This window comes from Lasiodiplodia theobromae, assembly GCF_012971845.1.
Source record: "Lasiodiplodia theobromae strain AM2As chromosome Unknown scaffold_35, whole genome shotgun sequence".
In the NCBI taxonomy this organism is placed as follows: domain Eukaryota; kingdom Fungi; phylum Ascomycota; class Dothideomycetes; order Botryosphaeriales; family Botryosphaeriaceae; genus Lasiodiplodia; species Lasiodiplodia theobromae.
Genome location: NW_023336514.1, coordinates 71,852 through 87,166, shown reverse-complemented (window position 1 = coordinate 87,166; position 15,315 = coordinate 71,852). Strand labels below are relative to the sequence as shown.

The following is a 15,315-nucleotide window of genomic DNA, read 5'->3' as shown; positions in this document are numbered from 1 at the left end:
GAATAGTAAGGCCCCAGGCGTAATTATGTCGCGGTCTTTTCTTAAAAAAAAAAAAGACATATATGGGTAGTTGAAGATATCGTCCGGACGTATATGTAAAGTTTTTAATTCGACATTCTCGTCGTTCTTCTACGCACCGACAGCAACAGCCCGTCCAAACAGCTTCTCCCTCTTCATGCACAAGGCAGCAATCAACATCACACCCCCAGCAACAGGCACCAGCACAAAGGTCATCTGCATAGCCTCCGTCACAGCCTCAATCGCCTTGTTTCTCAGCTCCCCATCTAGCTCCTGAAACAGCGTGCTCTGCGCCCCCGCCACCGCACCACTCACTTCCTTATCAGAGAAACCGTTGCCTGCCAGCACAGCCGACAAGTTCCTGATCGCCGTCGACTGGTAAATCTGCCCTGCGACAGCAAGCGCAATGACCTGCCCGCCGATCTGCGACACATTCTGCAAGCTCAGCCCCGCGCCCGCATCCTCGGGTTTCAGCGTCAACGTCGCGACCGTATAACCTGTCACCATGGAAAGTCCGCTACCTACGGCGATGAGGATGGTCAGGCCGTAGATCGTTCCGGTCGAGGCACTCGGGTCCAGATACGCAACCAGCGGACCGCCGCCGGCGACCAGGAACACGCCAGCGATGACGAAGATGGCCATGTAGACCTTGATGAAGTGTAGAAAGGCGCCGGAGACGAGGTTGACGGTGACGGCGATGACGACGAAGGGCAGCAGGCGCACTGCCGCCATCAGCGCGCCGTCGCTGTTGACGAATTGGAAGTAGATCGGGATGTAGTACACGACGACGAAGAGCGTCGTGGTCCCGGCGGCCGTTACGACGTAGAGCAGGACTTGCGTGCGGTCCCGCAGCAGATGGCAGGGGAAGGCGCGCCGGGCGGGGGTGGTGAAGACGGCGAAGTACTGCTGCAAGGCGTACAGCACCAGCACCACGCCGAAGACAACGAAGGTCGCGATGGTTCGGCCGTCAGACCATGGCCACTGGCTGCCTGCCATTGTGAAGGCCAGCAGGAAGCTGACCCAGACGCCGGCGCCCAGGACAAAACCGACGAAGTCAATTGAGGCCAGTCGGGCGCGGATACTGACGCCTTGCAGCGGATGGATGGCTGGGAGGTAGAACAGCAGTGCTGGGGCTGAAACAGCGCCGATGACCAGGTTGATGTAGAAAGCCCAGCGCCATGTCGCCGCGGATACGGCAAACGCGCCGCCAATGACAGGCCCCAGCACGGCTCCCAGCCCCCAGAAGACGCCGATCAGCGACATGTAGAAGCCGCGTTCCTTCCCTTCAGTCATGACGGCGTAGTACTGCAGCGAGCCGAGGTAGATGCCGCTGCCGCCCGCGCCGGCAATGACACGGCCGATGATCAGTGCGCTCATGGTCGGGGCGCCGCCGCAGAGGGCAGAGCCCGCTTCGAAGAGGACGACGGTGGCGATGAAAACCCATTTGATGTTGAAGGTGTTGTAGAGGGTTCCCAGCAGGAGGATGACGCAGACGGAGCCGAGGGGGAAGCCGGCGCCGATCCAGGAGAGCTGCTCGACGTGGCCGAAAGCTTCGACGACGGGGCCTTGGACGTCTGCTGCGATGGTCGTGTCGAGGCCGTAGAGGAAACAGGTGACGTAGAGCGAGATGCAGACGATTAGCCACGGAAGACCGCGGATCGTTCTGGCTTTGTCTTCGGAGTCTGATTCTGACTCGACTTGCGGCAGGGCCTGGTTGAGTTCGTGTTTCTCGACATCTCCACCGCGGTGATCGGTACTGTTGTGGATGGCCCCGTCGTTGCCTGAGTCATTGGGAGACATATTGCGCACCGATGTTGAGGAACGGTCAAAATAGAAGATTGAGAGAGTGACCTGCTTTCTAACAATGCAATATCGAGATTGATGCCGTTCTACGAGTAGTCTTGGGGAGAGAGATGTCGCACTCACATGGAGGTGTTGTGGGCGCAACAGGATCAAAGGCGCACGAGTCGCGCTAATAGCCAGGTGTATTAGAAAGACACCGTAGAGAAGGGTAAGCTAACCGCTAATGGATTGCAAAGATACATCTTTGTTGATTTGGTGCTTGATAATCCTACGTTCGTTGTTGCGGATAGGTTGCCGTTCTCGGCGATAGCTTCCGACACATTACCAAGCAACAAAACTCTAATCAAAAAGCGTCCAAGCACAAACATATCTTGCGAATCAGGTGAGGGCTTTAGTAGAAGAGATAAGGCAAGCATGATTTCGCCAGTGCTGTGATAAGCGTTGATGCGGAGAGTAGTTGAGGTCGGATGCGCTTCCAAAACAAGGCTGGCTTCCTAACATGCGTGCCAAAATTCTCAGGAACACGCACTACTTCCTGAAACGGTATTTGCATTTCCAATTCAGAGAGAACTCCTGGAAAGAGTGATTCTGTAGATAATAGCTAGCGCAAAGAACAGCAGGGCCTCAGTTCTTTTAACATTTCTTTTTTTTAAAAAAAAATTGGGACATGTATGGGTGGTTGAGGGAATCAGAAGTGACCGTACAATCATTAATTCCACATTTACATCTCGATGATAGCTTCAATTACACATGGTATGCACGAAAAAGAAACCCACGCTAGTAGTCGGGTGGAATACCCCCCTGTATCTCTGGATGGGACTTTCCGACGGACTGCAAGTCTATCACTATCCCAATTAAGTCTAACGCCCATGCTGACAAAAACAAATTTCTCAGCCCTATACAAACTAAAATTTGAGCTTAATGTCTATCTTCCGACTTTTAAAACCCCGCAAGTGTGTTGACTTCCATTCGGTGCCAGCCCAAATCCGACATGCACCGCCGTGCAAGTGAGCATGGCCATCGCTACTTGGATCCAGTTGCAATTTTAGGCAAGCTAAACAAGCCAACTGAGCCAGGACCGGAGCTTGACCTACGGATAAAAGGTAGTACCGGCATCTGCTAGGAATGGTCACAGGCGAGGCAAAAGGGGACCATCGATTAAGGTAACGTATGGCATCCATATTGTGTGCGTTGACCGGAAGGCTTGGATTGTCCAGAGCCGAGGACAGCCTGCCTGTTGAAGCGGATCAGATTGCCAGTAAGTAGGAGGCTGTGACAGTAGCTACGACCGAGCAACGAACAATACTCATCCTTCAGAAGCCGACAGTATCCGTTTGAAAGCCCGCGCCTCGGCGATCCTGGCCCCGCATCCAGAGTCCGTCCCCTGTGGGCTGTTCACGTATCGCTTCCAAATCCACGTCGTCAAGCACCTCATCTGGCTCGACAAGGGAACGCCGACCAAATATCTATTACAACAGTAACCACAGCAACAGCAACATTGTCGATTACTCCTATTGCTGGTACAAGTAAATGAACTTTGCCTGCACGGTCTTTGACTAGATTGTCCAGAGTTGCAAGTATTCCCGACCCCCGCCGCACGGGCCTTAAGTTCAACATTCTCGCGTGGACAACTTTTAAGCCAGCAACCTGATCTCATGTAGCAAGGCATCGTGCGAAGGTGCCCCGAAACTTAGCTCATTCTGGTTGGGGTTGAACAGACTATGGGGCCTCGGTAGCTCTTCGGATATGGGTCAGACGATACATAGGGCGCTTAGTGGTGCGATAAGCGATGCGGGGGTTATGCTTACAGAAGGATTGCTACAATTCTTACAGAACTATTGCTATAACGCCTCCAACATTGTCGGATGTCGGCAACGGACGGTGAAACGTGGTTGGTTTGACGGTAACTGGTGAAAATATTCGGGATGAACATTGACCGAACCCTCGGCAATTTCTATAGGAAACAGTATTGTCGGCAATGGACCATCGCCGAAGCGCTGGTGAGCCTGGTCTTGATGGGGAATGTGAAAGAACATATAGAGCCGGCGATTCCGCGGTTATCGATCCCATTTATCGAACTGTTTTCTACGCCCCTTCCAAAAAGAACACCCCAAAAAGAATTACCACACACCTTGTAAGCAATCTGATTCAAGTCCACAGATCAAATACCTCATTCAAGCTATACTTGCTCCAACGCCTTCAATTAATAACTTGGTATCAGGAAACCAGGCCACGTTACCATTAATCATGTCAGTCACCGCCACGGAAACCATCTTCTCATCCCATACGAATCCCCGCATCAGAGAACTGACGCCTGGATTCGGTGCCGAGGTGGAGGGTCTCGATTTCACCGGTGGTGTCACCGACAGGAGCTACCACCTGATTGAGGAGTTGGTCAAGAAGGTAATTGAAGTCAAGGCGTTTGCTACACGATCCACTGACGTATTCGTCCAGTACGGCGTGATCGTCCTTCGCAAAACAAACCTCACCGACGAGACCCACATTGAGCTCGCTCGCAAATTCGGCGAGCTCGACGACGTCAAGCCGTACAACAACGCAGGCAGGAAGAACCGTCTCAAGTACGACGAGCTGTTTGATGTGGGCAACATGGAGACCGATGGCACTATCGTGGACCCCAGTAGCCCCCGAGCTCAAGCCAACAGGGGCAACAGCCTCTTCCACGTCGACTCAAGCTTCAACCCGCGCCGTGCTGGCTACTCGCTCTTGTTGTCCCACGAACTTCCTCCCGCCGGCACTGGTGGCAGTACTGAGTTCTGCGATACCCGGGCAGCGTGGGATGACCTTGATGAGAGCACCAAGACGGAGCTCCTGCACAAGGACTACGTCGCCTGCCACTCCATCCTTCATTCCAAGAAGCTGGCTGCGCCCGATCATTTCGCCAACATCGAGCCGGCCGACTACCCCATGGGCCGCCACAAGTTGGTGCAGAAGCATGAAAGATCTGGTCGCATGAACCTATATCTCGCCATGCACATCCACCACATCGAGGGTCTGGCACCGGAGCAATCCAAGGCGCTCTTCGAGAAGCTGTTCAATCACGCCACTCAAGACAAGTACCGGGCAATAGTCGAGTGGCACAATGTCGGGGACCTCGTCATCTGGGACAATACTTGCACGATGCACAGGGCTGTGGGAGGAGAGTTCGCGTATAAGTACAGGAGGGACATGAGGCGTGCCACTGTTCACGATGACAGCAGCCAGGCGTGGGGCCTGAATGAGCATACGGATGTTCGCCAGGGCCTTCCTTGAGAATCATCAGCTCTCGTATTGTGGGTTGCGTGTAGACTGACTTCTGCACAACGTGACAGTAGGAATAATTTGTAGTCATGGAACCTTCTTTAAGTCGTAGCAAATTAAAGGGTTTAAAAGCAATGTTTCGTGGAGAAATGTGAAATCTCGTCCAGAGCGCTCCTTATCCTGTTTTTGCAGTTGGGAAAAATTCCCTCATCTGGTTCAAATTCGGCATTCTTGGACCGAGGGACTAAAACATAATAAGCACAGCCCTTATGTACCACCGTTTACCAATGCCAGCCAAATAGGAGAGCAAGACCAGCAAAATGGATCATTACGCGGCCATCGACCGGCTATCCACATCCTCGGTGTACTATGAGGTATCGTGATCTGAACTAGAAACCGTCTTCGCCCGCTGATACGTCAGCTTTCGTGCGGGGAAACTGCCCATTTCTAACCGACAACAATAACCCTGGCTACATTTACGAATACGACGATGCGAAAACGCGAACATTTACGACAATGCAGGCAGACAAAAAAATTCCCTGTCTAAGCCGGGAAACAAACATTAGTTCATATAAACATCACAGAAATGCCTCAAACAAATAGTCAGATCGTCAAAGATCCTCCACAATCACATCAACCATGTCCATCCTGAATCCTTTGCATCTGCTATTCGTTTGCATTCTCCTTGTACTACCTTTCCGCCTATGCGCTGAAGATGTGTCGATTCCCATATTGCAGCAGAATGGTACTCTACTGCAAGACCTAGTCACGTGGGATCAGCATTCAATTTCAATTCGAGGCGAACGCCTTCTCCTCCTGTCCGCTGAATTCCATCCATTCAGACTTCCTTCTCCTGGCCTTTGGTTGGACATCTTTCAAAAGGTGAAAGCGATTGGATACAATACGGTGTCGTTCTATGTGGACTGGGCACTGATCGAGGGCCGACCCGGTGATCCTCGGCTAGAGGGAATCTTCGACCTTGATTCATTCTTCGCCGCAGCTTCTGAGGCGGGAATCTACCTCATCGCTCGACCAGGTCCATACATCAATTCTGAGCTGTCTGGAGGCGGCTTACCAGGATGGCTGCAAAGGATCAAGGCAGAGGTCAGGTCAACTTCCCCGGAGTATCTCAACGCGACCGAGGCATACATGGCAGCGGTAGGCGCCAAAATTGCCCGCGCTCAGATCACGAACGGTGGCCCGATCATTCTCTTCCAGCCTGAGAACGAATACAGCCTTGCTGTTGGTGCCCCAAGCTACATCGACTCGGTGAAGCTGCTTGAACCAACCTACATGGAATACGTTGAGCAACAGGCTCGCCGCAACGGAATTGTGGTTCCACTGGTGTCGAACGACATGGTGCCTTTGGGCAACTGGGCGCCTGGCACCGGCATAGGAGAGGCGGATATCTACGCTCATGATTCATACCCATTCTATGACGGATGTAAGTTCTAACTTCAGTCCCGAAATTGTCCTTACTTTGACTCTTAATAGGCGGGAATCCTACTAATTGGTCTAATCCAACTAAGTTGGTTAGCCTGGACTACACTTATCAAAACCACCTCCAACAAAGCCCAACCACGCCGTACTCTGTTTTGGAGTTTCAAGGTGGCGCCCCAGATCCTTGGTGAGTGGAGCACGCGTACCCACGTTTCCATGTTCAAGAACGCTAACGATGGTAGGGGCGGAGTTGGCCTTGAGAAATGTGCGGCATTGATTGGGCCCGAATTTCAGCGGGTTTTCCAGAAAGAGCTCTTCGGGCGTTCTATCAAGCTGCTTAATATCTACATGGTGAGTGCCATAGATACGTCTCGGAACGTGCGACAGGGAGCTGATGATCATCAGACATACGGCGGAACGAATTGGGGCAACATGGGCCACCCTGAAGGCTACACATCTTACGACTACGGTGCTATGATTGCTGAGGACCGCAGTCTCCGTAGGGAGAAGTACAGCGAGGCCAAGCTGCAAGCCCAATTTCTCCAGGCCTCACCGGCATACTTGACAGCCATACCAGAGAACAAAACCCATGCCTATGTCAATACCGATGAGTTACTGGTGACGCCAGTTGGAAACAAACCGACACGTTTCTACCTTGTTCGACATACGGACTGGACATCATGGGACGCTACTCCGTACCGTCTTACTGTACCTACGAGCATTGGAAACCTCACCATTCCGCAGCTCGGCGGAAACCTCACTCTGAACGGCCGGGACTCGAAGATTCATGTCACTGACTACGATATCGGTGGAATCAATTTGATCTACTCGTCTGCGGAAATATTCACATGGAAGAAGTACGGAGAGCGGAGAGTACTGCTGTTGTATGGGGGAGAGAATGAGTTGCATGAATTCGCTCTCCCTACCACAGCCGGAAATTACAGCAGCGATGGAGATGGTGTCACAGTCCAGCAGAAAGGATCTATGACTGTTGTCCGATGGCAAGTGGAGCGGAACCGTCGCATCGTCAAATTTGCCAATGGTTTGGAAGTTTACCTTCTCTGGCGCAACGATGCCTACAACTATTGGATTCTGGAGCTTCCTGCACCGCTACCCATTGGCAACTACTCCTCGACGAAAAAGACCTCTGTGATTGCTAAAGCTGGTTACCTCCTCCGAAGCGCTCACGTTTCAAAAGGTTCGCTACATTTGACAGGCGACATCAACTCCACCACGGACCTTGAGATCATTTCAGGTGTTGATCCAAATTGCTCTTTGATCACGTTTAACGGTCAGCCCGCTTCCAACTTCAGTCTAGAGGGAGGTAGATTACACACGACAATCAAGTACCGGGAGCCAGATTTCAGCCTTCCTGACCTGCGCTCGCTTGACTGGAAGTACATCGACTCCTTACCTGAGATTACTTCAACCTACGACGACGCCGAGTGGGCCAAGTGCTCACTCTCAGAGAGCAACAACCCGCGAAACCTGACGACTCCTACTTCTCTATATGCTGGCGACTACGGATTTCACGCAGGGTCTCTGATCTACCGAGGCCACTTCGTCGCCTCTGGCATTGAAAGCCAATTTAACCTCACAACTCAAGGTGGCGCCGCGTATGGCCATTCTCTGTGGATCAACGACACGTTCCTCGGCTCCTTCGCCGGCGATGGGCATTCAGCCAACCATTCGCAATCCTTCAATTTTCCCACCCTGGAACCTGGGAAGCTGTACATCTTCACACTGGTAATGGACCACATGGGCTTGAACATGAACTCGTTCATCCACTCCGACAGTATGAAAGAGCCACGCGGAATCCTCCACTTCTCTCTATCCAATCGACCGCAGTCAGACATCGCATGGAGCATCACCGGGAACCTTGGTGGGGAAAATTACATTGACACCGTCCGCGGCCCTCTTAACGAAGGAGCTATGTACGCCGAGCGCCAAGGATACCATCAACCCGGACCCCCTTCAGCATCGTGGCCGGCTGGGTCTCCATTCGAGGGAATACCGGAGGCCGGTATTGGCTTCTTCACTGCAACGTTTGGCCTTGACCTGCCTTCTAGCGATTACGATATACCTCTGAGCATTGTGCTCTCAAATGCCACGACGGAGGATGGCACGCCGGCAAAGTTCAGGTGCCAGATATTTGTCAACGGATATCAGTTTGGAAAATATAGTAAGTACAACGCTAGTGCGAGAGCGTTGCAAAGCTGACGTGGTGTGATCAGTCAACAATGTTGGGCCTCAGACTTCTTTTCCCGTTCCGGAAGGTGTGCTCAACTACAATGGCCAGAATACCCTGGCTTTGACCTTATGGGCTCTAGAAGATGTCGTCGCAAAGCTGGATGGAATTCGAATTGTGGCTACGGAAGTGGTCCAATCGGGATACAGCGCCCCATGCAGCGTGATGCAACCAAGATGGGAGAAACGAGATGGAGCATATTAGCCATTTGCTAAAGATTTTCTGCAACCAACACTCGTTTCCAATCCCGATGTTGTTGCAATAGCAAATAAGACTTTGGTAGTCAGTCACAATTATTGATTCCTACCCCCATCTTTGCACTGTAAACCCTGTCTGCAGAGCTGCAGCCTTCTTGACAAGATTCGAATTGGCGAAGTCTGGGTAGCGATTGCCAAACTCGGAAAGCGCATGATCTCTGCCCGACGGACACTTTCCTGAGTATGTGGCTAAAACTGAGCAGAGCCCCGCGCAACACGAATATTTGATACGAATACGGTACATGCAGCTACCGCCAGAAAGACCGGGATGCGTCATGCAAGCGAATTCGAATAATCGTCGCCACACCTCTTCTCAATACTCTAGGAGTACCATTGGGTGAATTTTATGGATGACCAGGAATGCCTGAATACTATATGTCCATGGATCCTCCAGAGATTTGTACTCACTCGCATTCGGGAATGACAGGCGTTGCCTGTGGGGTCATAATAGGGGCAATTACCAAAAGCGACCCGTATTTGCCTCGAAATCACCGATTCCGACCCTTCTCGCCCAAAAGCGACCCCTCTACTATACAAGTCAACATCCTTACATGGAATATACTTATTTCTTAGCATAATCGCTGTCTGTATACTTACTTCATAATATTAAGCTACAGAGAATACTAAAATCTCATTTCGTTGAAGTTCTACAGCGCTTAAAAGATGGTGCATTTTGGTGGAAGTGTCGCTTTTGGGAGAGGAGGGTCGGAATCGGTGATTTCGAGGCAAATACAGGTCGCTTTTGGTAATTGCCCCGTCTTAATACTACTGTTCTCGGGGATTCATACCGAAGAGTTGCCGAGACGCCTGTCTTCATTGTTATTGTGGATCCGCGGCAGGCTGTTTGTGGATCGAATAGGCTCTCACCTCGTACGGTTGGATGATACGTCAGATGTTCTACGTGTGGATATTTAAGTCGTGCAAATCCACAATACAGAGACTGTTTAATCCGCCCTCGTTACCCCATTATGTTGGGAATCATTTCTCTACTGCTACTCTGCACCCCTGCATGAATCTTCTATTTAGTATCGCATTTGCGGAGTATCTTTCATCCCCAATGTTGTCTTCAAAATATGCGGCGATGGCTAGCTTGCTCATGTCGTAGGTAGTTGAAGCTATCGTATGGACGTGTATGTCAAATTTTTTATTCGTCCGGAAGATAGCTTCAACTACCCACATATATTATTTTTCCTGAAAACAAGCTGATACACAGTTGCATTTGGTGCCTTTTGCTATTCCTCACACTAGACGTCGGCTGCGAGACGGCACTGTATTTCGTGGTGCAGATGTCACCAGACATATTCTAAGCCACACCGAAATTCCTGTGCCTTACTTTCGCGCGCGCTCTTAGTTGTTCTCTCCTTTGCCAGTCCCACTACGCGATCTGAGACTGGTTGAGAGGTGACGTCATCTATCGTCGGAGAATTCGTGTGTGCACCGAATGTGGCAGGTACGCCTGCGCTGCTTCCTTAGCTGTAAAACCTCCTCCAACCTCACTACGCCGGTCTCGCACCATCTTCAATCTGCAATCCTACCTCCACAATAATCGCCTCTTTCCATTTACTCGCCGTCCGCCGCCGCCCACAATGGCCTAATCATGTGAGATCGGTGAGCGCCCAGTCGCCACTCGCCGCAGGCTGCAAGTCACCACACAGCACAACTCTTGACGGCCACCATCCAATGCTCCGCGGCCGCGCTAACATTTCGGCAGACCATCACTCAAGGCAATGCCGCTACGACTACCTACTGGCCGGTGTGCGGGGGAGCGCACCCGACGACGCCCCGCCACCATGTCGCTCCACCGGCTCGCCTTGTCGTCGGCCGATTTGGCCATCTTTTTGGGACTTTTTCTCGTTGTTTTGCTTTGCCGGTGGGCTGATCCCCGCTCGCTGGGCTTTGGATTCGCTGCCGTCGCCCTGCTCGCCGTTGTCGCCGCCATGATCGCCCTCAGTCGGCCTGCTGTCCCCCGCTCCCTGGAGCCTGTTCACATCTGGCTACAATTGCTTTTCTCATCGCTGGAAGACATGGGTTTTCTTGCGTTGGTCTTTGCCGTTTTGCGGCATTTGTTGCCTGGATCCCCCACCTGGGACCGGCCAATTGCTGTTTTGAGACTTCTTCTCATCCAAATTTGGCTTGTGGCCACTGCTTTTGGCCTTACGTTGGTTGTCCACGACTTCTTCGAGCTGGTGGTTCTCCTGGCCTGCCTTGCCTTCCGCGTCGTTTTTGTTTTGGCGATTTCACCAGTCTCAGTAGCGTTCGCCTAGATTTGGCAGCTTCGAGGGCATGGACTTTTGCCCTGCTTCTTGCCGTTTGCCGCGGCACTGGCTGGTGCTCCTGGGAGCACAAGTTACCTCGGTTTGTTCTGTTTTTTACGAGCCCTTCGTCCGGTTACAAACTGGTCTCAGACCACACCACAATTTTCCACGCGCGGTTTATCCGCAAGCACGGCCTTCGGGCCTGGAATACAACATTGCGCCGAAGGACCCAAAAGTCCTTCATGCTTCTTTTTGGGGATGAAAAACTCCACCGGATGACTACGGTCACCAAGCTCTCGGGCGGTCTTTGGACCGAAAAAACCCTTTACCTGGTGGGCACGCCAGAGAAAGAAGAGGAGATGATGGCAAATATCAATGCCATCAGGCGCATCGTTAAAGAAAACATGCGCACCGCAAGATCACCAGTGCAGCGCGCTGGAAATGTTCCACGCCGGGTCGCTGTGCTGCCCGGGGCCAGGACATTTGGCAGCGAGAATGCTGCATACAGCACTGCGCTGCGCGCTGCCCCGCCGCAGCAGATACGCCGCCGCGTTCGCAGCGAGGCGGTGGCACGTGGAGTTGAGGAAGAAGGCGTCGAAATGGTGCCTTTGCCGTCCGTTTGCTTGGCTGGCGGCTTCCTGTAATCAGCATACGCTTTTTGTTGTAGAATTTCCTGTTTGCTTATTGGAGTATGATTATGCGTTTTTACTCAAGAGACCTCTTTCGAACCTGCCTATTATGGTCTCTCTGGAATTGCCAATGTATATATTTACCCACTCCACCGCCCCGCCGTGTAGGCTGCGTGAGACCATATGGACACTTGCATGAACGGCGCTTACTTTCACGGAATATAAACATTAGAATGACGCCACGAATGCCCTCAGGAGTACCTCCAGAGCACCTGAGGTTAATAATTATATTAACAAAGGTGTGCTTCCTGCAGTCAGCGCCACAGCAACAAATCACTCCGGGTGCTCTTGTCACCCGAGATAGATTTTACTATTGGTACTAGATTGACTATAAGGTTTGTCCCAGGTCATGAGGTAATGCAAGACGATAAGTCAAATGACTGGACCTGTGATCGATCACGCAGTGGAATCGCACAAAATCGTGCCAATTACTGTAGTAGATGGTCCATTATAGAGTAGTTGGTCTGTAAGATTTTCAACTGGAACCCCTCTGACAGTTTACCTGTTTATTCTGAAATATCTCAGCCTAAAGGGAGGAAGCTTTTGTTTCTCAGTGTGCAAATCTGTTCTCTCGTCTACAGCGGTTAGCAAAACGAGTTCACTATAGCTACCTACAGAGCCGTGCTGCAGTCGATGGCTAACACGAAGAATAGCAGGGCCTTAGAATAGAACGTAAGTACAGCTCAGTGCTTTTTTGTTTAAAAAAAAAAAGAAAACGAACATATGTGGACAGTTGAAGCGATCGTCCGGACGTGAGTGTATAATTATTAATTCTACATTTACATCGGGATGATAGCTTCAACAGCCCATCGCATGAGCGAAAATAATTCATGCTAGCGACCGCGTGCGATATGGAGCTGTACTGGCTACCACTCTCTGATCAAGAGAGGGGGGTCCCCTTACGAAATTACTTTTTCTGGGTGCTCGCGTATCTAGGTGAAATACCTGTTAAGTGAAGGGTATGCACGTCGCATTATCGCACCCCTTTCAGCCACCGTCGTAGCGGTCAGTCCAGTACCTTGGTATTGTGTATGATACAAAGGGATCGCTTGCTATTCAGGGCTGTTTTTCCAAAATTGGGGGTTGCATGGTAGAACTGAGATGTTGTGCTTCATTCGGGCGCATTTTGCATGAATCACCTCTTGAAGTCATATCGTGTAGTCTCTCCGTAGGGCACAAATCAAAATTCGTGGAACGGTATCAAACTTCGACCCTCGATACTGTCGGGTGGCTGGTGAGGGGTTGGAACGCAGGGGCAGGTAAATGGATTTCGTTGGTGACATTCTTACCTCCAGATCCAGTAGCCTTACAGAAGCTCTTCCATATATATATTCTCAGTCCGACAAGAAAGTTCATCTGATCAACGCGCTTTGACGAGAGCACGATATCTACTGTACGACGCCTGTTCCAACCTCAACAAACTTGAACCCCGCCAGGGTGCCCAGTAAGTCTCGTCAATTATAACAATACATCATGCAACTTGAAGCTGAAATAAGAACCATAGCACACAGAATGAATTGGGTCAAGCGCGCTATACGCGTCATGATATGCGTCGCGAAGCTCATCGCCTCCGGCATCCGCAGCGAATGCGAGGGCCTCTTCGCAGCTGCAGAGCGCCTCTTCAAGCAAGCTGCCGCTCAGATCGAAGGCCTTCTGCCGGACATTGATTGGGAGGCCCTACTTCAGCACGCCAAAACGCACTTCAAGGATTTCGCTACGAAAACCTGGAATTGGGCCCAAGAGCACCCATGGCAGGCGGGCTTCATCGTCCTCGACATCCTTACCATTGTAGTTGCCCCAGTAGTTGCGCCTAAGGTGTTGGCAGCTGTTGGCTTCACAGCTGTGGGTCCTGCCGCTGGTGAGTCATATTGTCTGAACCATATCACTGAAAACTATTCTTTTAAGCATTATTATTGACTGAAGATCGTAGGAACTGCCGCCGCAGCCATGCAGTCCCTCATATCTCCCGTTTCTGCCGGCAGCATCTTCGCCATCATGCAAAGCGCTGCAATGGGTGGCTACGGTCTGGCTATCGTGGTTGGTTCCATTCAGACTGCTGCTGCTGCTGGGCTAGGCGTGGCTCTGTGGAAGTTCTTTCGTGGCAAAGGTGGCGACGACGACGACAAGATCAAGGTCACTTAAACCAAGAGGTACCCAGGTCTCAAAGATATGAGACATGTTCAAGTTTGAGATTAGTGTCCATGACCACGTCGTGAGTCTAATACATTGTGTGGAAGATCTTCTCGAAAGTATTTGGAGCACTCTCGTTGGCTCAGCCGAGATGGAGATAGAATTCACCAATAACAATAGCCAATAATTGGATATTAGCACGAATGTTATCTTTGAATATAGTGATATCCAGTCATCCTGTTCTTTAATTTTTCATTATATTCTTCGTTAATTTAACAGTATATCAGGGAAGAATCTGTAGCGCTTAAATAAATGTATAACATTAAGATAATGTAAACCCTTAGGCTTAAATAATCGGTTGTATTAGAGTTTCTAAATACGTATAAACCTCTTTTAAGGTGCTTATTTAACGGAATTTTGCGCTCGTGTACTAGATAAGAAGATATTTAAGCGTTACTTAAGTAATAGATCAATAGGATTATGGTGTAGTCGTTCATTCATCTAACTATTCAAAAAGCTCACCCCCGTCGGAGAACACGATTCTATGTCTTCCGAATAGCTAGAAAACTTCTTCCCCCGTCGCCGGTCAGCCTTGGCCTTGTTTTGAATCTCAGGACTTCCATGTCCAGTCTCCTTGCGATGCATCCATCATCAACACGGACTATAGCTGATGGCGAGAATAGTAAAGACTCCCCAACTTTCAACGAAACGATTTCCTTGAATAGATCATACATCTCCCCATCGTCATTGGATACCATGCCACATAGTCCTGCAAGATGTGAGCGAAGCGTAGCGAACCAAGCTTGCGACGTAAAGCGATGCACGATCGTGACGGAACAGAGGTCGAGAAGCGTTGGAGATACTGTGGGCTCTTGTGTTGCTATGATGATGCGGCTCCCAGTGTGCCGTTGCATTCGAATGCAAGTGCGAAGTGATTCTGAGAACTTTTCAGCGGCTGAAGAGGAAGTCATATACTGTGTTTAATTAGCAAAAAGCCCATCGGAAAGACACTGCACTGAGCGTTGCTTTATACTTTATGGGCTTCATCGAGAGCTATAACTCGTCCAGCGGACCCTTTTTCTTCAAGAAAGAGAGATAGACAGATGTCGAACAACACACATGCAGTCGATGCATCTATGAAGGGATCCGTCAGGTCGATGATCGTAAGGGATCCGGCGGCTGGTTTGAAGTCATCAGCATTGGCGTTTTTAGTGTCC

At 50.8% G+C, this 15,315-nt stretch overlaps 4 protein-coding genes across 4 annotated transcripts; 3 read left to right on the top strand and 1 right to left on the bottom strand.

Annotated features, from left to right (window-relative positions):
* Positions 1-129: 129 nt before the first annotated feature.
* Positions 130-1,818, bottom strand: LTHEOB_9961 (MFS transporter; the record flags this gene model as incomplete). Its single annotated transcript, XM_035519606.1, has 1 exon — positions 130-1,818. The coding sequence occupies one exon, from the start codon at positions 1,816-1,818 to the stop codon at positions 130-132; it is 1,689 nt and encodes a 562-aa protein (XP_035368273.1).
* Positions 1,819-4,068: 2,250 nt separating this feature from the next.
* LTHEOB_9960 (Alpha-ketoglutarate-dependentdichlorophenoxyacetate dioxygenase) lies at positions 4,069-5,091 on the top strand (the record flags this gene model as incomplete). The annotated part of the gene is made up of 2 exons (XM_035519605.1): positions 4,069-4,224; positions 4,276-5,091. 2 exons carry the CDS (start codon positions 4,069-4,071, stop codon positions 5,089-5,091), a joined length of 972 nt encoding a protein of 323 aa, XP_035368272.1.
* Positions 5,092-5,718: 627 nt separating this feature from the next.
* LTHEOB_9959 (Glycosyl hydrolase family 35) lies at positions 5,719-8,971 on the top strand (the record flags this gene model as incomplete). The annotated part of the gene is made up of 5 exons (XM_035519603.1): positions 5,719-6,523; positions 6,574-6,706; positions 6,762-6,870; positions 6,925-8,701; positions 8,754-8,971. The coding sequence occupies 5 exons, from the start codon at positions 5,719-5,721 to the stop codon at positions 8,969-8,971; spliced, it is 3,042 nt and encodes a 1,013-aa protein (XP_035368271.1).
* Positions 8,972-13,480: 4,509 nt separating this feature from the next.
* On the top strand, positions 13,481-14,110 carry LTHEOB_9958 (uncharacterized protein; the record flags this gene model as incomplete). Its single annotated transcript, XM_035519602.1, has 2 exons — positions 13,481-13,826; positions 13,899-14,110. 2 exons carry the CDS (start codon positions 13,481-13,483, stop codon positions 14,108-14,110), a joined length of 558 nt encoding a protein of 185 aa, XP_035368270.1.
* Between the last annotated feature and the right edge of the window lie 1,205 nt (positions 14,111-15,315).